The sequence below is a fragment of the Mobula hypostoma genome, chromosome 4, assembly GCF_963921235.1.
Source record: "Mobula hypostoma chromosome 4, sMobHyp1.1, whole genome shotgun sequence".
NCBI classification, from domain to species: Eukaryota; Metazoa; Chordata; class Chondrichthyes; order Myliobatiformes; family Myliobatidae; genus Mobula; species Mobula hypostoma.
Genome location: NC_086100.1, coordinates 40,105,070 through 40,132,685, shown reverse-complemented (window position 1 = coordinate 40,132,685; position 27,616 = coordinate 40,105,070). Strand labels below are relative to the sequence as shown.

Below are 27,616 nucleotides of genomic sequence, written 5' to 3'. Positions count from 1 at the left end.
AGCCTGACTCAGTGTTAGTAGAAATGAGCAGCAAGCGGCTTTAATGCAGAATTTCATGTGCTTTGTCCTCACATTTCAAGAAAAAAACCTAGATGCTAAGTGTCCTTGGCCTAACCCTATATTTTTTTCTTTAAAAATAGGAATGTATTGAATATATTGAAGATATAAAAAATAATCTTGTCTAAAATAACTGCATCAGCTCCTGTATCTTGAATGGAATATTGCTGCTGGGAGTGGCACTTGCCTTTGTGTGTTTGAGACGCTTCCATCGGAGCAGCTGTAGATTTGGAGCTGAGGACTGAGATGCTCCTCTGTCTAAGGGAAGAAGAAATGTCACATCAAGAGCTCACACAGCGACTGGTCAATGTCATTACTCATGTTGGTAAGAAACAATTGAATTGTTTAAATTTATTTAGCTCTATGGCAAAGTGTCTGCAGGAGCATCACAGATAAATGCATTTCAAACCTATAGGCTGAAAAATAATATTTCTGCAACATTTGTGAAATTATAGGCAGGGAAGAACATTGGGAAGTATTCGCAAGACATTTAAATGTAGTTGGAATAATTTTTAAAATCAATCAATCTGGTATAGCAGCACAGAGGGGAAAAAGCGTTCTGGTTAGTAATTTCTGGTTAATAATTGAAATACTTCCTGCCATTTCAAGCAACTTGTGCTAACAGAATAAAGATTTATGACTGAGGTATTAGGTTCACAAATCCCGGTTGTTAGTGGACAGTATTTAGAAAAGAAAACTGCTTTGGTGTCATTACTAATCTGCACTTAGTCAAGAGGGACCATAGGGACAGAATAGATAAAAGATGAATGTTACACTGATGCCTATGAGTGAGATCATGGTTGCAACATCTATGTGATGAGAGATTAGATATCTGATCTTTGTTTGCTTTGATTTTGTAGTTCATTATATTATTGGTTTTAAGGGAGAAATATGTCCTGGTTACTAGTTTTTTTTTCCATAATGAATAAGCACATAAAGAATTTTTAAAGGAATATTGTTTCGTGTTTATTCATTTGTCCTTCAAATGATACTGATTTTGAGTAAAAAGACGTTTGCATTTAATTTTATTTATTAAGGTAACACTTAATTAGTTCAGCTGTTAGTTTTCTTGTCTCCTGAAACAAAACAATAGATGGTTGCTAACAACCAGAAGACAATTACCTCATTGGGGGATTCAAATGATGTCATATGAGATAAAGTCACTTATTACACTGTCCTTTGAGCTGTAATATTGGAATATGGTCAGTAGCATTGGTTACAATTTGTATATTTTCTCTGTTCACTAATAGAAATTAAAAAGGCAATATTATATGTTCATACACATAATCAGAGGAAATAGTTAATAATGCAACCTTCCCATAAATTTCCATCTGTTGCTGAAATTATTTTTATGAACTGTACCTTGTGCCTTTTGTCTACGGTGTGGGAAGCTCATGGTTAAAATTTAATTTGTGATTGTGTTGACAACTTCTACACATGTTAAGAGTGCCGTGATGTTTGAAAGGGTCGCCAATAGTTTACTGATCATTAAATCATCTAGTAGCTTGCCCACAGTAAAACAGGGTTATGAAATCCTGTCTCAGCTGGGGAATTTCATCGCATAGATCATAGGCATATAGGTGACTTGTGTATGTTACTGACTTGGGGGCATATTCAGTGTTTAAGTGAGATAATATAGAGTGTTATCATACAAGGAATTACTCTTGCACATCCATAATGCAAGTTGCTGCTTTTTGTTCATTTTGCAGTTGGGTTCCTGTGAATAGGTGAGAAGAGAGAAAAATGGCACAATATTCTTCAGATTATAGCAAGTAGTAAATTATTGGTAGAAAATGTTTGAGAGGACATTTTAGAAGGAAGCTGTGACCACCTCTGCAACAGCACTGAGGCGTATTGTTTAAAAACCTCACCTTTGAGCCAGAAGGTTTCGTATTCACACTTCACTCCAGAGACTGAAGTGCGTATGTTATGCTAGGAGTTCATTGTAGTGCTGAAGGTATACAATGCTATTGTAAATTCTTTTGTATGAGGTGAAAAGAACATGGATCATTCTGAAGAGGAACTGGAGAGTTTTCACAGTAATAACACCCATCCCTGAATCAGCAGCATCACTAAAATGATGATCTTGTCAGCTCCTTTATTCCCATTGCCTCATACTTGTTATGTACTTTCTGATAGCCCGTGTCATGGTGGGTGTTTCTATTTTTTTTACACACACAAAATCTTTCTCATTGATTTTAAAAAAAAACATGATTCAAAATAAATGAGCATCTTATATAAAATGGAAATGCTAGAAAACAGTATAGCCCCTTTCACTGAATTAGCCACAGCATATTTTATCAAATATATTACCCTAGTGCAAAGCCAAATATCAACACTACAATTTCTCTTATTATTTTTGAAATCCGTCTTTCTCAGCTGGTTGAAGAGGGCTTTTACTGCACTTTTCATGCTGAATGATGCAATCAAAACTAACACTAAGGTGCTAAACAAACATGGCTTGTATAGAAAATGGGAAAAATATAAGTATCATAACAGATTTCAGTCTTTTAGACCTGTCAAAATTAGTTTTTCCCCGCCAAATGAAACTGTTTAATATAAACCAATGACAATGCTCTTTCAGTATGAAAGAGCCAGAAATTCTGAAATGTTAGATATTGCTTTGTGTTCCCACCCGGGTTCTGACAATTGTTGGTCTACAGTATGTTTACCAAAGTATTCTTCAAATACCATTGCTGGTTCATCAAGAGCAGATGAGCTGCATGAAAATCTGCCCGAAAGATTGAATCATATTTTTGCAGGTAACTTATTTGATGTTGTAACTGGTCATGCATGGTAGAAATGATTTATGTTTATACTTTTAAACTGCACTTGAATTTTTTTTTAACCTGACAAATGCTTCACATATTTTAAATTTTATGTACAAATTTTATAGGAATTTGTCAAGTACCTTGCCTTAAAATTAAAACGTTTTTAAAAAAAAGTGATAAATTTGATGAGATAAGTGAGGGATTTTTGAGCATGTTTGCAATGTTCGATTAATTCAAGCTGTGCATTGTGTGGAGATGAAAGCGTAGATTAAAGTTTGGTGATTTTAAGTGAACACTGGATGCTGCTATTTCCAGAATTATTATTTTCTTTTAGCCTGAATATACACTTGGTGACCACTTTACCAAGTACACCTGTGCTTCTACTTGTTAATGGTCAAGAGGTTTAGTTGTTGTTCCGAGCAAACATTGGGGTGGTTTTAGTATCTAAGAAACTGCTGATCTCCTAGGATTTTCATGCACAGCAGTCTCTATAGTTTACAGAGAAATGTGTGATAAACAAGTTCTCTGGGTGAGATTGACATCCCTCATTAACAAGGCAGGGGAGAATGGCCAGACTGGTTCAAGCTGACAGTAACTCAGACAAACCATACATTACAACAGTAGTGTGAGCGCAGAACACGTCAAACCTTGAAGTGGATGGGCTACAGCAGTAGAAGACCACAAACATACACTCGGTGACCACTTTATTAGGTACAGGAGATATCTAACAAAGTGGCCACTGAATGTAATACTTATAATAGTTTCAGCTTGAGCATAAAGTTTAAGGAGCAGCATGGATATTCCTCTGACCTGAATGTCAAGAGAGCTCTGTTCAGAAATTAATATGCAGCCCCGTTAGCCATATTATTTAGTCCATGCAATTATTGGCGATAGAAATCAAATCAGTGTGATTTCACTCTGTTGCGTGCTTTCACTCTACCTTATTTGTTGAAACTCAAGCTAGTTTCTCATGTTGGAGAAGTGGGGGGTGATGCATGAATTTTACTTTGGGGGGCCCACTATGAGTATCTTTATCAGTTACTCAGTTCAGGCAGCTGTGAGATACCTGCCAGCCTTGATTCTGGGGCACAGAGGGACCACATCCTTCACTACCTAGCTGACTCTGACATTAACAGACATCCCACCTCTCCTGGAAGTTCTGGGAGTCTCCCGCATATTTATAGCGGCTTCCTGACGCTCGCAAATTATATACAATATCCCAGAAATCGATTTTTTTTTTTTTTTTGAGAGTGAGCGGGGGGGTGGGGAGAGAGGGAGAGAGAGAGACGTAGTGAAAGAGTGACAGAGAGAGCATCCTGATTGGTCTCTCTTTGTGCTAAGTAGACCTATCAGTTTTCTCTGTGGATGGGCTTTACAGTCTCTGTCTCTGTCTCTCTTTCATTGTCCATCAGTTCAGTTTAGTGTCCTGCAGCGCCATGACAGAGTGTTCCAAAAAAAAAACGTACGTCACCCCAGACTACACTAAAGTGTACCCCTGCCTAATAAGGTTCAAAAATAATGACCGTGTTGCTCGCTGCACTGTTTGCAACAGTGACTTTTCTATTGCCCATGGTGGGTTAAATGACTGTAAAAGACATGCTGAGGTGAGTCCTGGATTGTGTCTGAACTAACCTTGAAGGACTGGTGCCAAACTACATAAGTTTTCCAGTTGATGAGTTCTGAGGGAAGCTGTCCAGAGTAAAATCTAAGAGCACAGGGCAGTTGAGATTCAAAGAGCTCTGCCAGTTGATGAAGCTGCTTTTGGTGCTGCCAAATTCTAATTGTGATGTAGAAAGGGCATTCAGCATGGTGCGTCACATTAAGACAGAATTCAGAAGTCAGCTGTCTCACAAAACACTTGTGAATCTGATGTCTTGCAAGATTAACAAATTCATTGACACAGACTGCTATGAGGTTGAGACTTCCCGTTGAGACCTCCCTGAAATGAGTTTTTGCAGGGTGGAATGTCTGCAATAAAGGAAAGAATTTCTAACTACAGTTCTGACAAATGGTTAATACTGAATCATAATGGTACAATATTAGTGATTATTACAAGCAGGACTTGGTAGTTCTGTTGGGAAGCTAACTAGCTATCCTGCTCAATATTCTGTAATAGCTGCGACTCTCCCTCACAACACTGAATGTGGCTGCTGAGAGGCTGCCAACCTCTTACTGAAAAATATAGATTTAGGGGCAGAATTAGGCCATTTGGCCCATTGAGTCTGCTCCTCCATTCCATTATCCCTCTGAACCCCATTCTCCTGCCTTGTCCCTGTAACTTTTGATATCCTGTCTAACCAAGAACCTATCAATCTCTCTCTATAAATTGTGGTGCCCTATTTTATAACTACCCTTTGTGCCAATCTGAAATGGTTGTAGTTTATTTCAATTGTGGATCGGCAAGGTGTTAAAATGGGGTTACCAATGATGCCGTCTACAAATAACTTGAATCCATTGCCCACACTAATCTATTCTTCAACATCTGATCATTGTAAGAACAAATTGGTCCACACTCTTTCCTGAGCCAAGAGTTCACTTTAGAGGCAGTTGTCGTCTGACTTTCTGGTTCACCCGCATGTGAGAAAACTCTCACAAATCAGTTTTGTGATTGTTCCTGCTTTGAATGGTTGGCAGAATATCAGGAAAATGCCACAAAACCTCCCTGAAATTATTGGAAAAATGTTGGCATTATTCACCAAGCACAAGTTTCCCAGGGTTTTATCAGTAATGACTGTTGTAGATAATAAGCTTAATTTTTTCCATTTTTAATACTATAGTGTAATAGATTTTATAACTGTGTGTGATAACACAAACCATGAGTCTAACAGTATGAATCTTCATGTTCTGAGCGGTGCTATTCATAAGTGCACCTTCAATATTTCAGTAGTAAGAAGGAGATATTAGAGACCACACACAAATTGTTGAGCCACATCGTGTCACGTGCAGAGGAACAGTCAAAGAACACTCTTCTCAGTTTCACTTCTATCATCCAAGATCCTGGATTTTCAAAAATGTAGAAAGTGGAAGGGTAATAGTTGAACGAGCTCCCACTCGGTGGCATATCCTTAAAGTATTCCATTTGAACTTTGGAGTAGCATACTCTGTGGTCATTCACAATACCCCTACCTACTTCATGTGGTTATGGCAACATGGTAGCCTATTGGAATTCTATTATCTTGAAGCACTGAGTGACTTGCCATCCTATTTACAACAGTCAAGAGATCTTAAAGGGGTCAAGCTACCACCATCTGCAAATGAACCAGAGCACAGAAAATGAGCACAAGGTAGTTACAGGTTGGCAACGCTGTGAGAATCTGACCGGATCAGACTACATAAGAGAGCAGGTCTTTAGCAGTGGGATTCTTTTAGTAAAAGAAAATGAGGTTGAGATTCTGGATTGGCTGAAAACTGATAAGGGGAGGATACTAGAAAAATTAACTGAATTAGGAAGCGCACCTAATCCAAATGGATGTATCCTAGGTTGCTGAATAAAGAGAAAAACTCAGGGAGTCTGCCGACAGATTAAGGGATGGTGTTTGAGGATTTAAAAAGTTGTTCAAAATATTATCTAGCTATAAACCCAGCAGTTGGATAACACCAGTCTCAGTGAAAGAGAAGTTCTGGAAACAGAAATTGGGGACAGTCAATTGGCTGTGCAGATTGAAAGCCAGCATGGAATTGCTAATGACAAATCATACCTAATTAACTTGATAGTTTTCAAAAGTGAGGTGACAGAGGACCCATGAGAGAGATGTAGATGATGAGTATATACAGTATACTCTTTCAAAGGGTATTTGATAAGATGTGGTGTAATAGATTTGCAACAAAATTGAAGGATATAGAATGAAATGAAGTTTGCTTTTGTAATGGAGGCAAGTACAAGAATGGAATTCTCTAGCAGTTGGTTTGAGGCCTTCTGCCTCTTTAAAATAAGGATTTGTGTGGATGCATGGAGCAAAATTGTCTAAGCACAGAATTTGGAGCATGGTGAACAATGGGGAGGATATAGACGGGGTGGTGGAATGGGTTGGTAGGTACCAGTTAATACAAGAAATGGTACGTCGTCAACTTGGATAGAAAGAACAAGAAGCTAAACTGGTGGAAACACAGAAACATCTACATTTCAAATCTGACCAGTAGACAGTTCAAATTGCAAACTAAAGCCAATTACTTTTCATTTCAATTTGTGTTAAGTTTCATTATACAGCTGACATCTTATATTTGAAATATTTCCTAGCTTTATCTTCAGAATTGGTGAAAATCAGTTTTTACATTTAACTGTTTAAACATGATTAGAAATGTAGGGTTTGCTGTTCATTTCCTGTCTGGTATAGGGACACAGATCGGGAACAGTGCAAAGGGAAGAAAGTCATCTTTGATTGCAAGGTAAACACTTGCAGCTGCTGGTTTTACTTGCCACAGAAATTTGAATTTATTGAAATCTAATGTGTGGAGGTGAGTGCAGTTGATGGACAAAATTCTCACACATGTTATGACCATAAGGAACTTTTTGCCCTTAATCCCAAGAGATTTGTTCTCAGCTGTACTAAACATGCAATAATTTTGAATCTGAAATCTGTTTCCAATTGATTTCATTGAACTAAATTTTGATAATGCAGTTTATAGTGCGTCTGACTAAGAACTGCTTCCCAGCTGAGAGTGTCTTTTGCTAATTGTTTTGCAGGTGTACCTACAATAATGTGACTTGGGTCTAAAATAAAATTCTCTTTTCACAGGAACTTTAGACATTCATTCTATGTGTTAAAGTAAATTGCACTTGGGTCAAATTCTCATCTTTTAAAAAGCATAATTAAAAATATAAATCTACGTCTTCTGAGCTTGGTTATTTGGTTCAGCGTTAGCTTTTTCTCGGACTGTTGCTAACTGCAAATGAAACATTGTTTTAATATCTAGCTCTCAGCATAAGCCCTAGAATGGATTGTCAGAATGTGATGATGAGAAGGGAACTAAATTCAACATTGCATTTTGTGATTAATCCATGCCAATGAATGCAAGAAGCATGGTAATTTGTGGTAATTAACATGATTAATGTTCAGCTCGTACAATTTGTTCTGTTGTGTAATTATGTCTTTCTTGAACTGGCCATTATCGCGATTGGCTGGACTCATCTGATGCTTGTCTGTTCAGTTTAATGCTAACCAGTATTTTATTTAAAGGAGGAGATGCTGGCAGCCATTTTACAAATCATTCTCATTTGAATATCATTAAACAACAGTGTAGGCAGGGAGGGAGCAGTCTCTAAAATTGTTGGGTCTTGTCTTAGAGGACGTGAACAGAGAAAAATATCCTTCATTAATAAGAAACCAGTAAATTCTGTAGGTTTGTTCTCAGAAGGCAGAGAGAGCAGCCAATACCAGGAAGCCAATATCAGAATTCAAAATTTGAAGTTCCTAATGCAAGGTCACAAAGAAGTTCAATGGACTCACTGGGCTAGTATAAGAGATTGGATCTTAAAATGTACCATGAGCTTCAGTCACTTCTTGTTACCCTAACCCTAAAATCCACCCAAATCTGAGAGCATCATTCATATCATTTAATTGTATATGGCAACCTGCGAGTTATTGCAAACACCTTCAGCTCCAGTTTGCAGTAAGCCAGGTGGATGAAAGTTTATTGCTATGGTCATCTAGATAGCAATTGAGATGCCAGTCATCTGGTCCATTCTGCACTTTTGGTTGTGGCTGCTGCAGTAAGGGAGATTTCAGTGTAGGCTTCACTGTGGAAGCATACACATTTCTCCCATAACTTCTTACCCGGGCTCCATACAGGAGAATTTTTCCCTTAACACCCAAGATGAATAGACATGCGGTTACTAATGACCTTTCCTTCTCCTCATCCCTTCTCTTCTAGCAGCTCATTTGATCTGCATCCCCTCCAAACAGTCCTGCATTAGGAACACCAACTAATACAGTAATACCTAAAGTCTTTCTTCAGTACCTGGCATTCCTCTCCCTGTCGACTCCTGCAAAACAAAACAACTGCTGTACATTCCGGTGTTACCTGTGATACTGGTGTGCTTGAGCTGCAGGTGCCAGTTTAATACCCAGCTGGCACCAGCACCCAGGCAAGTTTGATAAACTTGCAGAATTTACAACTGTTTTTAAATGATAGGTAACTTAATTGAAATGCAACATTTAGAAAGCTATAGCAAAAGATGGGGAAATGGGAATCGGTGTCTTTTCAGAAAGCTGGCACAGTTGTAATGCCTCAATATTATTGCATTCAGACCAAATGAGTATACCCAAAATGTGGCTAAACATTTTGTACTTTTCTATTAAATTGTTAAGGATTTTGACATTTCCATCCATTCACTGGTTCCTTTCCACTTGATGTAGAAATCCACTTCTCTGACCTTCTCTACCAAATCCTTTATATTTAAGAATCTTTCTATTATTTTTTTCCTTTGCCTTCTTTGCTGTGAGGGGATCAACCACAGCCTTTCTAATTTCCTATTGTTGAAATTCCTCAATCTTGGCAATCTTCCCTGCATCCTTTCCGAGTCTGTAAAATTCTTTGTGTTATTGTTTAAGAAAAATATCAAAGTGCTGTCCCAGACCAACTATTGAATGAGTGTGATTTCTTTGTTTCAGTAGAAAATTTTACAAAGCTAAGTGCTATTATACATTCTTATCTGCTGTATCAACTTGTGTTCTCCTCAACTAGTATAAATAAGATTGTTTTAAAAAGTCTGCTTCCTGCTTCATTGTGGTGCTTGGATACAACTGTTTTGGTGAGTTCCTTCTCGCCCAGCTTGAATTATGTAATGGTGAAGTGTTGCCTATACTACCTGCCATGAGATTTCACTTCAGCTATTCTGATGGCACTGCACATCCCACCCCAGGAAGACGTGAAGCCTACATTAGTGAATGATGTATATTCCATTGTCAACAGCCTTGAAACAGGATTGGCCGCCTTCATCATTGCTAGTGACTTTAATGAGACCATCTTCAAGAGTGTGTTACGAAAAAAGTACCAGCATGCCTCCTGTCCTTACTGGGGTTCAACTACCCTTGACTATTGCTATGCAACTATCAAATATACCTACTGAGTCAGCCCTCTGCCCACATCAGATTCCGCTCTTCCTGTCTGCACACAAAACAGAAACTGTTTCAGATAACTGATGATCCAGTACATAGAGTTGCACAATGCTGGTCTGAGGAAATAGATGAGCTTCTATGCAGCAGTTTTTTTGAGATGGTCGACTGGCCCACATTCAAAGACTCAGCAGCCACCTTAGACGAGTGTGTCACGACCATCACGGACCTTACCTGCAAATGTGTTGAAGACTGGACACTCAGGATGAACTGGGAGATCCACTCCCTGCTGAAGTCTGGCATTGAGGTGTTTGAATCAGACAACCCTGACCTTCACAAGGATTGAGCTCTCTGGGATGCCAAAAGGCAATGCACATTCAAAATCAAGTCCCAGATCAGCCCTCAGTTGTGATATGGTATAATGGGCTACAAAGTAGGGTCAGGCAGCATCATTGATGAGCCTAATCCATTCTATATACCTTCTTAAATAAAAGGGGATTGGAATGTCACCACCCACCCTGACACTTTCCAATGCACCTGAACCCACAGACACGGATGTGAGTTCAGTCTTCCAAAGAGTGAATCTGTGGAAATTATCTGGCTAGTGTTACCAGCTGTGTCCTTAAATCCTACACAAATTCTGAGGGTATTTCCATATATTTTGAAGGTAATTCAACAATATCTGCAACACCATTGTGGTCCCATCATTTCTCCAAATACTTTAAAGTTATTGGACATAAGGTGATTGATTATGCTCTTCAATAGTGCTCTGAAAATGCGGCATCAAGATTTAATTAATTTTAATTATTGGTATGATAGTCTAAACATTTGGAATAGAAAATACTAAGAAAAAAATATTCTCAGTTTTTTTTTCATAATCTAGCAATAATACATGTAGGGAACAGGTTTATTTTTCTTGGGGAAGGCCCTAGGGTGACGTAATGCATCTGTTACATAGTTGAATAGTGACATAAGAGTCAAATTTTCGAAATTAATTTACTTATTTCAGGGGTACAATGATGGTGTTTCAAACAAAACATTTTGTAATTGGTTTATAATTGTCATTATGTACTGAGGTAATATGAAAAACTTGCTCACTGTTAATACTTATCAATTCATTACAACAGCACATTGGGGTAATAAAAAACAAAAAGAGTGCAGAATAAAGTGTTATAATTACAGGGAAAGTGTGGTGTAGATAGGCAGCAAGGTGCAAATTCATAACAAGTTAGTTGTGATGTCAAGATTCCATTTTATCATACTAGGGAACCATGAAATAACCTGATAACAGTGGGTTAGAAGTTGTCCTCGAGGCTGGTGGTATGTGTTTTCAAGCTTTTATATCTTCTGCCAGATGGGAGGGAGAGAAGATAGAACATCCAGGGTGTGGGGGTTATTTAATTGTATTGGCTGCTTTACTGAGGCAGTGAGAAGTTTAGACGATGTCCATTGAGAGGCAGTTGGTTTCGGTAATGTGCTGAGCTGTGTCCACAACTCTTTTTCAGTGTCTTGAGGTCAAGGGCAGAGCCTTGCCATACAAAACTGTAATGCATCTGGATAGGATGCTTTCTGTGGTTGCATTGATTTATTTATATTTTAAAAAAAAAACTAATTGTGGGTGTCAAAGAGGATGTGTCAAGTTTCTTTAGCCTCTTGGGTAAGTAGAGGCATGGGTGTGCTTTCTTGACCATGCCTTCAATGTGGTTTGATGAGGAAACACAATTGGTGATGTTCACTCCTAAGAACCTGAAGCTTTCAGCCCTCTTGGCCTTAGCATTATTGATATAAATAGGAGTATGAACACTGCACCTTCCCACTTCCTGAAGTCAATAACCAATTCTATTGCTTTGCTGACATTGAGTGAAAGACTTTTGTCATGATGCCATTTCATGAGGCTCTATCTCCTTGTACTCTGACACATTGTTATTTGAACTGTGGTTCACCTTGGAAGTCTCACCTGCAAACTCCTAGATGGTGTTAGCATGGAATCTGGCCATGCAGTCATGAGTGTACGTGGAATAAAATAGGATGAGGATGCAGCCTTGTGAGCACCAGTGGAGAGGATAATTGTCTATCCTTGCTGATTGCAGTTTCTGGGTCAGGAAGTTAAGGATCAGGTAGCATAGGGGGTGTTGAGTCCTTGGTCTGAGTTAGGAGATGAGTTTCATGTGTCTTCAAGTTATTTTTAATCAAGACAATTAGGAAATAACCAATCGTTAAATGATTTGGAAAAACAAGTAATTTTAAAACATTCAAAAATAATGATCCGAAGTCAGATATTTCTACATCACTTGTTCTAGGTTCTTTGGATGACTGTATTTAGTATTTCAGCAACATTTGAATAATGTAAATTTTCTGATTCAGCATACCTTGTTTACACAATTTATTATGGTCGTATGTATGACGTATGTAAATGGTATGTGTTATCCTGCCACTGTGTCAATAGTGCACACTTCTTTTAAGGTTAAAAACAAATGTACACAAATTGTTTCCTGGTACCATGTTTTATTTATTTTGATTAGTTTTGTGTTTCAGTTACAAAACATAACAGCAAACAGTTAAAAGTGCTGTGAGATGTTAGCATTTTTAAAAAATACACCATGTTTTCTTTGCAAGAGAGAAATGGTTGAGTTAAATCAAGGCAAAAAACAGACATATTCACAGGTTCATAAATGGAGAGTACCAGGTGATAATCATAAACTTTTTAAAAAAAAAAGTGCAGAAATAGCTGGCTATGTCAGAAAGATAAGACACATTTGATTGCACAACTGATAACTGGTTCATGTATGCTGAGCAAATTGAGCAGTACTTTGAAGTAAATGAAATAGCCAATGAGAAGTGAGTGCCAGTTTTGCTGAGTGCATTGGGTTTAAAGGCATACAGTTTGCTTAGAAGTTTAATTGATCCAACCAAACCAGCTGAAATTAGCTGTTCTGATATCGTGAAATTACTTCAGGAACATTTAGAACCAAAACCATTACGAAACCTAGTGTTCCGCAAATGGAATCAAAAGGAAGGGAATCCATTTCAGCATATTTGGTTGAATTAAAGAAATTGGCTGTTTAGTGATGGGCTTAATGATGCACTGAGAGATTTATTTAGTTTGTGGAATCTTACAAGAAAGTATTCAAAAATGGCTCCTAACTGAAGCACAACTTGCTTTTAAAAGAGCAGTTGAAATATCTGTATTAATGCAAACCAAGATGCAATTGGGTTGCAGTCAGGAGTGAAAGTGAGCGTGAATAAAGTTGCAACATCTAAACAAACCTGCCTGGCCAAACGGATTGTGTTACTGTTGTGGAAGGGGCTCACATACGTCAGACCAATGCAGGTTTAATGTCAAAAGTTGCATAAAATGCAACAAATTAGGGCACATACAAAGAACATGTGGTGCAGACAAAAATAAATGGACTACACAGGAGAAGAAAAAGATAAATAGTTGTAGTTTTTAAAAAGTGCTAATCTTCATGCAGTTGATGAAAAATCTGATAACAGTGAGACTGACACTGGACTGAGTAGCCTTGAGATTTACAATGTGAAAACTAACAATAGACAAGCTACAAACAACAGGAATTCTGCAGATGCTGGAAATTCAAGCAACACACATCAAAGTTGCTGGTGAACGCAGCAGGCCAAGCAGCATCTATCGGAAGAGGCGCAGTCGACGTTTCAGGCTGAGACCCTTCATCAGGACTAACTGAAGGAAGAGTGAGTAAGGGATTTGAAAGCTGGAGGGGGAGGGGGAGATGCAAAATGATAGGAGAAGACAGGAGGGGGAGGGATAGAGCCGAGAGCTGGACAGGTGATAGGCAAAAGGGGATACGAGAGGATCATGGGACAGGAGGTCCGGGAAGAAAGACGGGGGGGGGGTGACCCAGAGGATGGGCAAGAGGTATATTCAGAGGGAGAAAAAGGAGAGTGAGAGAAAGAATGTGTGCATAAAAATGAGTAACAGATGGGGTACAAGGGGGAGGTGGGGCCTAATAGACAAGCTATATGGAAATCACTAGAAGTAAATGGTAAATTTATTAAATGGAGTTGGACTCTGACTGAGCTATTTCTGTCATTCCACAAAATGAACTTGGCACTTCAGAGATACTAAGTGAAGCCTACAGATATCCAGCTAAAAACTTATACAGGGCAAAAGGTAACTCCTGTGGGAATAACATTTCTAAGAGTGAAATACATCAACTGACAAACCACATTGGGCTTGTATGTGGTTACAAACAGAGGGCCAGCATTGTGGGTACATGAATGGTTGAGAGAACTACAATCTGATTGCAGATTTATCCATTTACATGCCACATCCCCTGCAATGGAGCCAAGTGAATGTGATTTAGGTAAGATGATGATGCTGCAACTCTCTCCATGCTGTATACCATGAGTTGTTGCCCAACAGAGAGCAAACCAGTGTTGGTGTCACCCTCTGTGCCTCTGATAGGAAAGCATATTGGACCAAGGAAGGACCATGCTGCTCAGAGGAATCATGAAAGTAATGAAATCTGTGGTCTGCCTCCAGCAGCTTTTGTAGGCAATGTATCTGAGGAAGCTTCTGATATGTTAAACCAGGCAGTTACTTATGAAATATGGCTTGGTTTTAAATGGAAGAGTGTTTAAGGAGCTTCAGGAAAGTTGCAAGCACTCGGCTTTTGTAAGTATATAGAACCAGAATCTACTTTTGCATGCGTTAAGGTTATTGCATGAACTTCAAGTGGCGGGGGGGGGGGGGAAACAGCTGCTTGTAAAAGATGCAAAGACCAAAGCCTAGTTGGATGAATGGAAGGCCAAAAAGAGTCAATGGATGCACAAAAACAGGATTTGTCAGATGTTGTGGATGAGGAAACCAACAGGAGAGATTGGATTGTAAAGGGAACATTAGGAAGATTAATAAAATAATACTACAGAGAATTAAATGCACCATCCCATGATCAAGATGCACATCTAGATAGAAGAAAAAGAAAGAGGGGGATGACATAAGTGCTTGCAGGAAACTCGCATGAAACCAGGAGAAGGACAAGTTGGAAAGGAGAGGGGAGATACAGAGAAGAAACACAAGCAAGAAAAAGGGCAGGAACGAGAGCGTGATGTGGGTTCAGGACTGAATTTGAGACCGTGATAGAAATCGTGAGAGAACTGACGATAAGGCAATGAAGCGTGACTGAGAAAGGGATTGAGAGTGGGATGAAGAGAGAGAAAGAAGCCGGGACCAGAAGAGAAGCAAGGATCAATGAAGATGCAGAAGGAAAAGCAAGAAAAGGAGAAGAAAAAAATGAATGTCCTGAGCTTTCAGATCAATTTCCTGCTGTCGCAGAGTCAACTTCAACAACCACCAATCCCAGAACCTGAGATTCCTTCACAGCTACAAGTCTCGCGTGCCAAGCAGAGATTTCTCCCACCCCCCATCAGAAAAAACATTATCCCACGAGAGTAAGGAAGTGTCTACAGCAAGTAAAAACTGTTGATGTGGCATAGATCACTATAGCCTTGGAATGGTCTTGAAGTTAGAAAGTTGAGAGTGATGTGACACTCACTCGTGAGGCTAGGTTACAAGCCACATGAAGCCATAGGCTTCAAGGAATATAGCCTGAGCATTGGCCTTTTAGAATGTTGGACGAACATGTGGCATTAGTGAAATGTACTCGTAGAACAGCCATCTGCTTCAGGCCGTGCTGGAGATAAGTTTGGGACGCTACTCTTGACATGCCAGTTGTGTAATGGCATCAGCACAGGACTTCGAAGTGAATAGTCCTGGGTTCGAATCTGGCTGGTCCCTTGCACGCGTTTCATCCATGCTGGGTAGGGTGTCGAGCTGATTCTTAAAAAGAACAAAATGCTAAGGAAGTGGCAAAAAATGCTGCTCATTGTGCCACAAGGTGTGAAAAGGAACAACACTCTTGACATATTTATGGAAATCTCCCAACGGATTTGGGCACACTGTTGGTATGCTCAGAAGTGCGCCAGTTTTCAGCTGCATGGATTGTGTGAAAGGTTTTCTGGGTAATGAGTCTTGTGTAAGACTCCCAGCATCTACAGTTTTGTTTTGTATTTGTACAAAGTTGTGACCACTGCATTATATTTTGGGCTATTTGGAAAGGAATAAAGACTCAAAACAAAAAAAAAACTCTACCAAGATGATTATCTATCACTTGGTCATGACTAAAAAGTTAACATCGTATCAGAATAGTAGCACTGTCTTTGATGGTCTTTAACACAGAAACTCTGAGCTTTGGAACCAAGGATGCCTTTCACAATATTTATCACAGTTAATTTAAAATAACAAATTAATATCTGAGTCGCAGTAAGATTTTGAATCATGCTGTGTAATTACAGCACACTGAACACTAGAAAACAGCAAAATGAAGAAAATAATTTTCACCTGTGACTTGTAAATAGTGCATCCGAACAACTGAATCACAAATAGGCTTGACTGTTTTGGTCTGTGTTCCCCGATGTTTACAATAAGTGTTACAATATTTGTATCACATGTTGTAATCCAAGTAAATCAGGGCCAAATTTGTTACTTTTTTAATATCAGAATTCAACAGTTGCTGAAAAATAGTAAACAACCAGCACTCTGCTCTCTGTTCCTATACTCAGACCTGGATATTTCAAATAAACTAATTATTTCCATAATCTGGCCATTGTTGTGAACATTTATGTGTCCCTGAGATATGGGGAGATAAATAATCATTTCTTAACAGGTTGCTTGAATACAATCTAAAGATGAAACAAATGTTGATGGCTGAGTTTCACACTTATTGAATGTGAAATTTTAAATTGAATTCACTCCTAAATACACTAGTTAATACACCATGAGGAAAGAATTTCTTTTTGGGCTGAGCTACAACATAACAAGTGAGTTTACCATTTCTTCACATTTGTTGACCAAAATTCCAAAATTGGCTCAGCACGGAGGCATGGTAGCTTTACCCCAGCTGTACTCAAATGATAGGGGTTGCCATCTTGGTGGAAAAAATAAGGTAGATTTTTAATGTTTTGATTAATATTCTGTATCAATTTATACCAGCTAAATATTTCTAGAGATCATTTTTAATGACCCTGTACTGGCTATTTTTAACCATTTTTAATTAAGGAAGGTATTTAGAACCGTGATGCCAAAATGGCAGCAGGACTGCAGCGGCAAGGTGCCGACTTTGATTAGGACCGTGATGCCAAAATGTTTGGGGCAACTCGGGGAATTGAGTGCTGAATGAATGTGTAGAGTAAGCTGCGGTAAATATACTCTGGCTGGTTTTCTTGAGATTTTTTCCTAAAGCCTGAACAGTAGGATAGTATTAGTCTTAACTATGAGTATTTAAGTACATAAAAAAAAATAGACATGTAGATGTTTGTAATAATGTGGCAGTAAAGATTATGTAATCTTTGTCCTGCAGCAAATACAGTAGTGCTAGAAAGTTTGTGAATCCTGCAGAATTTTCTCTATTTATACATGAATATGACCTAAAATGTGATTAAAATCTTCATGCAAGTCCTAAAACTAGATTACAAGAATGTAATTAAATGAATAACACTAAGAATGTCATACTTTTTTCATTGAAAAAAATGATCCATTGTTACATGTGTTTGTTGGAAAAAGTATTTGAACCTTTGCTTTCAGTAACTGGTGTGACCCCCTTGTACAGCAGTGACTTCAACCAAATGTTTCCGGTAACTATTGATCAGTCATGTACATCGGCTTGGAGGAAGTTTAGGCCATTCCTCCTTACCAAACTGCCTCGTCTCTGGGATGTTGGTGGGCTTCCTTGCATGAACTGCTTGCTTTGGGTCCTGCCACAACATTTCTACAGGATTAAGGTCAGGACTTTGACTTGGCCATTCTAAAACATGAATTTTCTTCTTTAAAAACCATTCTGCTGTTGATTTACTCTGGTCTTTGCATCATTGTTTTGTTGCATTATCCGGCTTCTATTGAACCTCACATGATGGATTACAACCCTGGCATTCTCTTGTAAAATGTCTTGATACAATTTTGAATTCATTGTTCCCTTGACGATTGCAAGCTGTTCCATGCCCTGAGGCAGCAAAGCAGCCCCAAATCATGATACTCCCTCCACCATGCTTCACAGTTGGGATGAGGTTTTGGTGTTGGTGCACAGCGCCTTTTTTTTCTCCAAACATAGCAATGTGCATTTCTGCCAAAAAGTTCGATTTTTGTCTCATCTGTCCACAGATCATTGTTCCTGAAGCACTGTAGAACATCCAGGTGGTCTTTTGCAAACTTGAGACTTGCAGCAATGTTTCTTTTTTGAGAGCAGTGATTTCCTCTGTGGTGTCCTTCCATGAACACCATTCTTGTTCAGTGTTTTTCTTATTGCAGACATGTGAACAGAGACCTTAGCAAGTTCTAGAGATTTCTGCAGGTCTTTAGGTTCATTTTCACCACCTTCAGCATTGCATGTTGTGCTCTTGGTGAGATCTTTCCAGGATGCCCACCCTAGGGAGTGTACCAATAGCACTGAGTTTCCTCATTTGTGGACAATTTCTCTTACTGTGGACTGATTTCCACTCCCATCTTTAGAAATGCTTTTGTAGCCTTTTCCAGCTTCATGCGTCTCTACATTTCTTGCCTAAGATCTTCTGAAAGTTGTTCTGATTGAGGCATAGTGCACATAAACAGATCTTTCTTGAGAAGATCAGGCCCTGTCAGTAACCTGACTTTGTTTGTCTTTTTTGTGGGGCAGGGCACCTCTACAATCCCACCTCCAATCTCATCTCATTGATTGGAACACTTGACTCCAAAATAGCTGTTGTAGAAGGCATTACCCCAGAGGTGCACATACTTTTTCCAATATTATACAAATTTGTTGGATGATTTTTCTCAATAAATAAACAAGTATAATTTTTTGTGTTATTTATTTAATTGCGTTTTTAACTTTAGGACTTACGTGAAGTTATGATCACGTTAGGTCATATTTGTGCAGAAACAGAAAAATTCTACATGGTTCACAAACTTTCTAGCACTACTGTGTTATAATGTGTTAAGTACCCAGGAAATTATAGACCAGTGAGTCTTACTTGAGCAGTGGGCAAGTTGTTGGTGAAGATCCTGAAAGGCAGGATTTATGGAGCATTTAGAGAGTCATAATCTGATAAGGGATAGTCAGCATGACTTTGTCAAAGGCAGGTCATGCCTTACAAACCTGTCTGAATTCTTTGAGGATGTAACAAAACAGATTGCTTAAGGTACAGCAGTGGAGGTAGTGTATATAGATTTAAGTAAGGCATTTGATAAGGTTCCCATTGCAAGGCTCATTCAGAAAGTAAGGAGGCATGGGATCCAAGGAGACCTTGCTTTCTGGATCCAGAATTGGCTTGCCCACAGAAGGCAAAGGGTGGTTGTAGACAGGTCATATTCTGCATGGAGGACTTTAACTAGTGGTGTTTCACAGGGATCTGTTCTGGGACCCTTCCTCTTAGTGATTTTTTTTTTAAATACAGGTATCCCCAGCTTTACGAAAGTTCGCTTTACGCCACTTCGCTTTTATGAAAGACCTACATTAGTACCTGTTTTTGCTAACCGAAAGAAATCCGAAGAGGATTTTCACTTTTACGAAAAAAGCGCCCGCTTTAAACTTGTGTTTACCCCGAGAAAGACTACAATGACCGTGAAGCCTTGCGCGGCCAGGTGTGTGTGCATGTGTGTGTGTGCTGACATTTTTTCTATAAACCGGTTTTGGCTAAATCTTCCCGATTCTGATAAGTGAAACTACATTGTACATACATTATTTCTACTTTATATAGGCTGTGTATTTATCATATCATTCCTGCTTTTACTATACGTTAGTGTTACTTTAGGTTTTCTGTGCTATTTGGTAGGTTATTTTTTGGGTTGGGAACGCTCAAATTTTTTCCATATAAATTAATGGTAATTGCTTCTTCGCTTTATTCCATTTCGGCTTACGAACTGTTTCATAGGAATGCTCTACCTTCGGATGGCGGGGGAAGTGTGTGTGTGTGTAAGTAAGTGTGAAGTGGTTCATTTCAGTAGGTTAAATTTGAAGACAGACAAAATATAAATGGTAAGTCTCTGGGCAGCGTGGAGGATCAGCGAGATCTTGGACATAGTTTCAAAGCTGCTGGGCAGGTTGTTAGTGTTGTTGAGAGGCATATAGTGTGTTGGCATTCATCAACAGTGGGATTGAGTTCAAGAGCTGTGAAGTAATGTTACAGCTATATAAGACCTTAGTTAGACCCCACTTGGAGTACTGTGTTCATAACTAGTCACCTCATTAAAGGAAGGATGTGGATACTATTGAGAGAGTGCAGAGAAGATTTACAAGGATGTTGCCTGAATTGGAGAGCATGTCTTATGAGAATAGGTTGTGTGAGCTTGTCCTATTTTCCTTGGAGTGGTAGAGGATGAGAGGTGACCTGATAAAGGTGTATAAGATGATGAGAGGCATTGATTGTGTGGATAGCCAGAGGCTTTTTTCCAGGGCTGAAATGGCTGACATGAGGGGGTATAGTTTTAAAGTGCTTGGAAGTAGGTACAGAGGGGGATGTCAGAGGTAAGTTTTTTCACACACAGTGGTAGATCCTTGGAATGTACTGCCAGTGATGGTGGTGGAAGTGGATACAATAGGGTCTTTTAAGAGACTCTTAGATAGGTACATAGAGCTTAGGAAAGTACAGGGCTATGCGGTAGGGAAATTCTAGGCAGTTTCTAGAGTAGGTTGCATGTTCAGCACAACATTGTGGGCCGAAGGGCCTGTGATGTGCTGTAGATTTGTGTTTCTATGTTTCTTATTTATTTATTGAGAAGCAGAGTAGGCCCTTCTGGTCCTACGAGTCGTGCTGCCCAGCAATTCCACAATTTAATCCTCATCCAATCATGGGACAATTTACAATGACCAATTAACCTACTACCTGGTACACCTTTGGACTGTGGGAGGAAACTGGAGCACCCGGAGGAAACCCACGCAGTCACTGGGAGAATGCAAAACTCCTTTCAGTGGCGGGAATTGAATCCGGATCTCCTGTACTGCAAAGCACTGTGCTAACCACTATGTTAAGTTTCTTCTGGACTTGAAGTTTATGGCTCTTACCTCTGACTTACTGTTAGAGGATTAATCTAATTCTAATTGTTGCATTTATTGCAAAATTGCAGGGCAGATTGTTGTATTTGCTTCTTGTAGGTAGTGTTTTTTTTGGTATTACTTCCAGTAAGGGGTATGGGATAAGGAAAAGAAATGAGCACTGAGGTACTGCAGTGATTTTATTGAACGGTGGACCAGGCACGAGAGCCAAGCAGCCACCTGCTTTTATTTCTTACGGTCCATTATGGGGGGAAAAATAGCACTTTGAAGGTTACCTGATTTACTGTGCTCCAGTTTCAAGCATTTGCAGTCTCTTGTTTCCCTATTGTGTGGCTTAGATGCAAGGCAAGTAACAAATTATAGGAGTACACTAAATCCTCCTTGCAAGGTAACTGCCAGTTCTCTACCAGAGGAGGTCCTTCACATTTCTCTGTGCAGAATCCTGGCTTTGCTTTGTCAAGACAGCTGCAGGAAATTGCCAAGAATATCTCAGCATAGGTCTCTGAGCTGAATAAAATGGCATTTCCTAAATTTCAGAGAATTTGTCTGTTTTTCAGTTTTTTTTGACTCCAAAATAAATGAGTTGAATTCTCGAGCCTTCAGTGTAAGGTATTTGGGGATGGCAGAGTCGTGTAGCAATTGGCTTCACACTATTACAGCAGCAGTGACCAGGTTCAATCTCGCTGTACGTTCTCCCTGTGTCTGCGTGGGTTTCCTCCGGGTGCTCTGGTTTCCTCCCATAGTCCAAAGACATGGTGGTTGGTAGGTTAATTGTTCACGGGGTGTAATTAGGCGGTGTGGGCCCTTTGGACCAGAAAGTCCTGTTACCATGCTGTATCTCTATCTCTATCTCTAAATAAACAATAATAAATAAACTCATTTCTGGTATAAACAGCTTTTGCTTTACAGTTGTAACAGCATTGTGAGTAAAAACTGCAGCTGATTAATCATGATTTCCATAACCACTGCTATTCATGAAGAATGACCTCTCCTGCAGCTTTCTGTCTATGGCATTCTAAGGGATCTTTATGTGATACTTAAAAATGTATTCGCAAAGATTTTTTAAAAAAATTGTGGATTTATGTAGGAACTTGGGACATTTCAAATCATTTTTAGAATCAATATAATTCTTTTGATGTATGAATAATGTGGATGAGAAATTGCTTATGCATTACTGTCACTTAGGACAAAGAGAAAATAACTGAAAAATTGGTTTGAAAATAACAGCCTCTAATCATTATGTATGCAAAAAGCTTTTGGAAACTCAGTACCATTTTGAGAAGTGCTCCATATCTCGACTGTCTGTCTGACCCATTAAGACCCATCTGTTTTGCACCTGCTACAGGTTTTCCCAGATGGGTGTTCATCTGTCAACCATATTTAGCAGGAGGTCATCAACCAGGGTGCTGCACACAGACAGGAAAAGTAGGGCTATCCATGAAGTTACAGTTCTGTCAGTTATGCTTCCTAACAGCATATTATCAGGGATTTGGGCATATCTGTCTCGGTGGAGGGCAATTTAATAAAATTAAACCTGCACAATATGATTTGGTTAGACATTTCTATTGTCTAATAGACTAAGGAAATGTATCTTGAGGGTTATAGTAATTTCAGACTTATGAATATCAAGTTTATCATATTTCAGTAGCAAGGAGATGGATGAGGCTGACTTTCTCCAGAGTGTTAATTTCAGAGACCAGACCCTAACTTAATGTTGTGAATACTGACTGATTCATCATTGTCCCTCAGATGAATTATCCTTTTTTAGCTGAACTGCTTTGTACCTCGCTATAAATGCCTGACCCAATATTCTTTAAAATGATTCAGTTTAACAGTACACATTAGCAAAGCAGCCTACTTAGCAGTACACATATCTCAAAGTCAAAATAAAGTTTATTATCAGAGTACATACATGTCACCACATACAACCCTGAGCTCCTTTTTCTGAGGGCATACTTAGTAAATCTATAGAACAGTAACTGTAAACAGGATCAATGGACAATAAACTATGCAAATATAAATAAATTGCAATAAATAATGAGCTTGTAATAACAAGATAAGCATTCTTAAATGAGTGTAATTATCCCCTTTTGTTCAAGAGCCTGATGGTTGAGGGGTAGTAACTGTTATTGAACATAGTGGTGTGAGTCCTGTACCTTCTCCCTGCTGACAGCAGTGAGAAAAGAGCATGGCCTGAGTGGTGAGGATCTTTGATGATTGATGCTGCTTTTCTATGGCAACAATTCATGTAGATGTGCCCAATGGTTGGGAGGGATTTTCCCATGGTGTACTTGGCTGAATTCACTGCCTTTTGTAGGACTTCTAGCTCAAAGGCATTGGTGTTCCCATGCCAGCCTGTGATGTAGTCAGCTAGCACACTTTCCACTACAGAAGTTTGCCAAGGTTGAACATGACATGCCAAAACTCTGCAGAGTCCTGAGGAAGTAGAGGACGTAAAAACAAAACAGCCATGTTCCTGTTGTTGCGTTAAGAGCAGACTTGGCTGATACGGATGGCGCTGTCCATTAAACCTGCTCCACCATAGGCTAAGATTGTGGCTCAGCCTCTCTCCCAAATGCTATCCTCATTTTAATTCTCTTCTGACAAAATCCTGTTAATAGTAAGGGAACCTTACATTTTGTGCTGATCTGTTTGTTGATTCCGATGACTGACTGGTTATAGCAAAATTAGCTGGAAAACACCATAGACAGATTGTTAATCAGCATTGCTCACAGCTTTTGTGTAGCAGTTAGGCAGCAAGCCATCTGTTAATGAGTAAAACCAGACCTTGGGCAAATAATGAAGGTAGGTGCATCAGCTTAAAATCGGTTGTGCGTCCAATCAGCTGAAACTGACAGGATTCTCTGAAGTTTGGCCTTCAACGTTAGCTTCATTTCTGTCTCCAAGGATCTGTGGAATATTTCATCAAATTCATGTTTTCATTTCAGAGTTTCAACGTCTGCAGCATTTTTGCTTCAACTACATTCTCTGACTCCCCATTTTTTTCTTGGTTGAATTGCAGATTGCACGTTTCAAAAATGCTGCTATTAACCAATAGGCCTTGTAACAACAGGCCTCCTTATGCTCCGAAATCAAGCACACTTGTGGAATGTTCAAAAGCCACATTACATCAGGACAATCCAAGGGCAGCAAGTGAGACACTATCAATTTGATGAATGTGAAGCCACAGCCCCTCTGCTGGGTTACTGACCAATTATTATCTATTAACAAACATTGAATACATTTTAGATTACATGAAAAACTAGTAAAGGAATGTTATTTAGTTATCTTTTTGGATTCTAGTTTTGAAAGATGGTTGCTATTGCAATTTTGGCCTTGTTCTTACAATATCTTTCAAGTCAGTTGAATTCTAAGCTTACTGTTTAGATGTGTTAGTAAATCTTTGAGGAATTCAGGTCTGCCAGCAATGCCTTGCTCAATTGGATGGAGATGCATGAGTCTATAGCTCTTATGATTTGGATTACAGTGCCAGGTACTTAACTACGTTCTTCCAGTAAAAATGAAACACTGTGATCTGCATTTGCAAAATGGAAAGAATTGAATATGAATAAGTAAAACCTTGGTATACATTGGTTGACACCTTAATTCCACAGCAAGTGCAGGAGCTTGGGTGTGGTTCCAACGCAGAACCTTCTTTCGCAAAACTATGGAAGATATAAAATAGTCCATTTTTAATCTGGGATTGAACAATTTCTGTATAAAGATGGCCTTTGTCGAAAGAATATCCTTAAGGATTTCTGATTTTCCAGCAAAGCTCACTCTTTGACCCTAATCGAGATACTTGCCTTTGTGTCTCACAAAGAATAGTGTACAATGGGTTTCCAACATGCTGAGTAAAGATTTTTTTCCAAGTTGTATTAAGTAACTAATGGTTATCTATTCTAATAAATGTACATCTGTTTAATATATAAATCACCTTTTTAACATCTATGGTCTAGCACGAACAAGCTTCAAGAGTACACTTTGAATCTTCCTTCTGGAATTAATTTTACTCTTTAATATAATGTTTCATAAAAATCCTAGCATATTTGAGAACATTTCTAGTGGCCATATATAGGAATCACAATGATTCCTCAACTTGGACTCTTATGTTTACTTTGTGCTGCTTTTTCTATTTTGAATTGAGTAACTTTCTGTGTAAAAGTAGTCATAAAATTCTGAATTATGACAATGAATTCCTTCTATATCATCTTTGTACATTTTGTGATGTTTCTTATAACTGTACCCTCACAAATGTAGTCAGAGCAGTGAAAGAGAATTGTGTCTGTAATATCACTGTATTTTTTTTTGTCTAGCATCCTATATGTTGAATATAGTAGCTTTAAATGGAGTGCTTTATAATGTTAGAATTTTAATTAAGTTATTCTTTCTAATTGAAATTGTATTTACTTGCTGTATTCCTTGAATTTGTGCTGCAAGGCTTTATGTAGAGATTTGGATAACATTTTCCATGATCTCTATGCAAATCATGCATATTCCATGGGCAGGGATCATTAGTTTTGTCTCCGATATCTTGCTGTTTCCATGGAGATGACTGCAGTCACATTTCAGTGAGTTCTTCAGTCCTTGTCTGCCAATGCAGTAATGCTGATGTAGCTGCACTGGAAATACGGAAGCCCAGAATCAATGATGGAGGGAATGCACCATTTCATAAATCAAGATCCATCCATCCTTCCACCCACTTAGCCATGTCCTGCCTCGTATGGAAGAGTGTGGTCCCCACATTGACCTCATGAGTCACCTGCGAGTCCAACGTGCAGGTGGAAGCAAGTCGTCCTCAATCCTGAGGCATAGCAGATTAAGAAGATCAGATTTTTCTTCAGCATTGTTCAGATAGCCAGATGTTTATTTCCAAGTAGCTGCTGCAGGATTTTCCTTAATTACCCTTGTGTGAAAGAACAATTCAAACCAGCACAAGCTTTGTGAAAATTCTAATCAAGTACATTGGAACATTTTGACAATTGCCAAGTCATCTGATTTAGCCTAGAAAGATGTGTGTTGCTTCACCATTTTGGTTTAGCCAGGAGTACATTGACCAGTGTTTCTGCCCATAACTGATGCTTTCCAAATGTGTTTATATCAAAAATGACTGAATGTGGATTTCCATATGAATGGAAGTCCCACCAAGCACAGTCAAGTAAAGAATGGACTGATGTCCTAAAAAGGTGACTCCAACTGTATTGCAATATTATTGCAAATATCTGACCACATGCTTGGTATGGGGAATAGATGTTTGGTTAGGGAGAGTATAGGACAATGCATAATGTTCAGAGATCAGAGCTTAGAACTTGTTTCTCTGGAAGTATTTGTTAAGTTAATTGAATTTCAAGTAATATGAGAGTATAGGTGTATTCTTCCTTAAATAAAAGAGCAAAAACTGCACACAATACTCCAGACGTGGCTTCCCCAGCATCCCGTACAGTTTTAACAATGCTTCCCTATTTCTAAATTCCTCCCCTCTAGCAATAAAGCCAATAATGCCATTTGCTTTCGTAACAATTCAATGTATCTACCTGCTAGGGTTTTGTTGGGATTTGTCCACAAGAACACCTGAATTCCTCTGAACTTTGCTCGTGTGCAATTGTTTTCCATTTCGGAGTCTAAAAACAAATAATTTTCTGAAGCTCATGACAAAGGCATGAATCGAAATTCCCTTGCTATTATCATCCTATATTTTCCACCAGAGGGCTGTGTGCCCTTGGAAATCTTTTCCTCACAGGGTGGCAGGTGTAAAATGGGTGAATATTTTGAAAGCAGAGGTAGATGCTAGACTCTAAGCAAAGGGTGTAAGGTTACTGGGGTCAGCAGAATGTGAAGTTGAGTTTACACTGTGATCACCCATGGATTTGTTAAATGGCACAACAGGGAGGGCAGCTGCTAGTGGCTTTTTTTCCTGCTCCTAATTTGTTTGTACAAATGTTAATACTTCAGTTACTTTGGATTAGAACATAAGACATTAGGAGTGTGATTAAGCCATTTGGCCCATCAAGTCTGCTACGCTGTTCGATAATGGATGATTTATTATCCCTCTCAACCCCATTCTCCTGCCTTCTCCAGTAACCTTTGACGCTCTTTCTAATCAAGAACTTAACCCCTGCTTTAAATGTATCCAATGAATTGGCTTTCATGGCTCTTTGTGGCAATGAATTTCACAAATTCACCATCCTCTGGCTAAAGAAACTCCTCCTCCTCATCTCTGTTCTTGTAGTTGTAGGCTGTGCCCTCTGGACCGAGATCTCGCACTTTGCGAACATCCTCTCCCTGTGCATTCTATCCAGGCCTTTCAATATTTGATTAGTTTCAATGCGATTCACCACCCCCACCCCCACCCTCAATTATTTTCAACACCAGTGAGTACAGGCCCACAGCCATCAAATGTTCCTCGTGTTAACCCTTTCATTCCCAGGATCATTTGTGAACCTCTGGACCCTCTGCAGAGGGGGCACATGCCAGCACATCCTTTCTTGGGGCCCAAAACTATTTGCCGTACTCCAAATGTGGACTGACCAATGCCTTATAGAGACTCAGCATTACATCCTTATTTTCATATTCTAGTCCTCTCTCGCAATGAATGCTGACATTGCTTTCACCTTCCTTACCCAGACATCCCACCTCTCCCGGAAGTTCTGGGAGTCTCCCACATATTAATAGTGGC

General features: G+C 39.1%; 1 protein-coding gene across 2 annotated transcripts in view; it reads left to right on the top strand.

The window, feature by feature from the left end:
* The first annotated feature begins 205 nt into the window (after positions 1–205).
* mcf2l2 (MCF.2 cell line derived transforming sequence-like 2) overlaps positions 206–27,616 on the top strand; it is a 338,701-nt gene continuing 311,290 nt past the window's right edge. Inside the window, exons 1-2 of one of the 2 annotated variants that reach the window (XM_063045673.1) lie at positions 206–382; positions 13,938–14,030. In XM_063045673.1, the coding sequence (XP_062901743.1) occupies positions 304–382; positions 13,938–14,030 (172 nt within the window). In that variant the 5' untranslated portion in view covers positions 206–303. The remainder of the gene's footprint in view (positions 383–13,937; positions 14,031–27,616) is intronic. The other variant, XM_063045674.1, reaches the window with a different exon arrangement.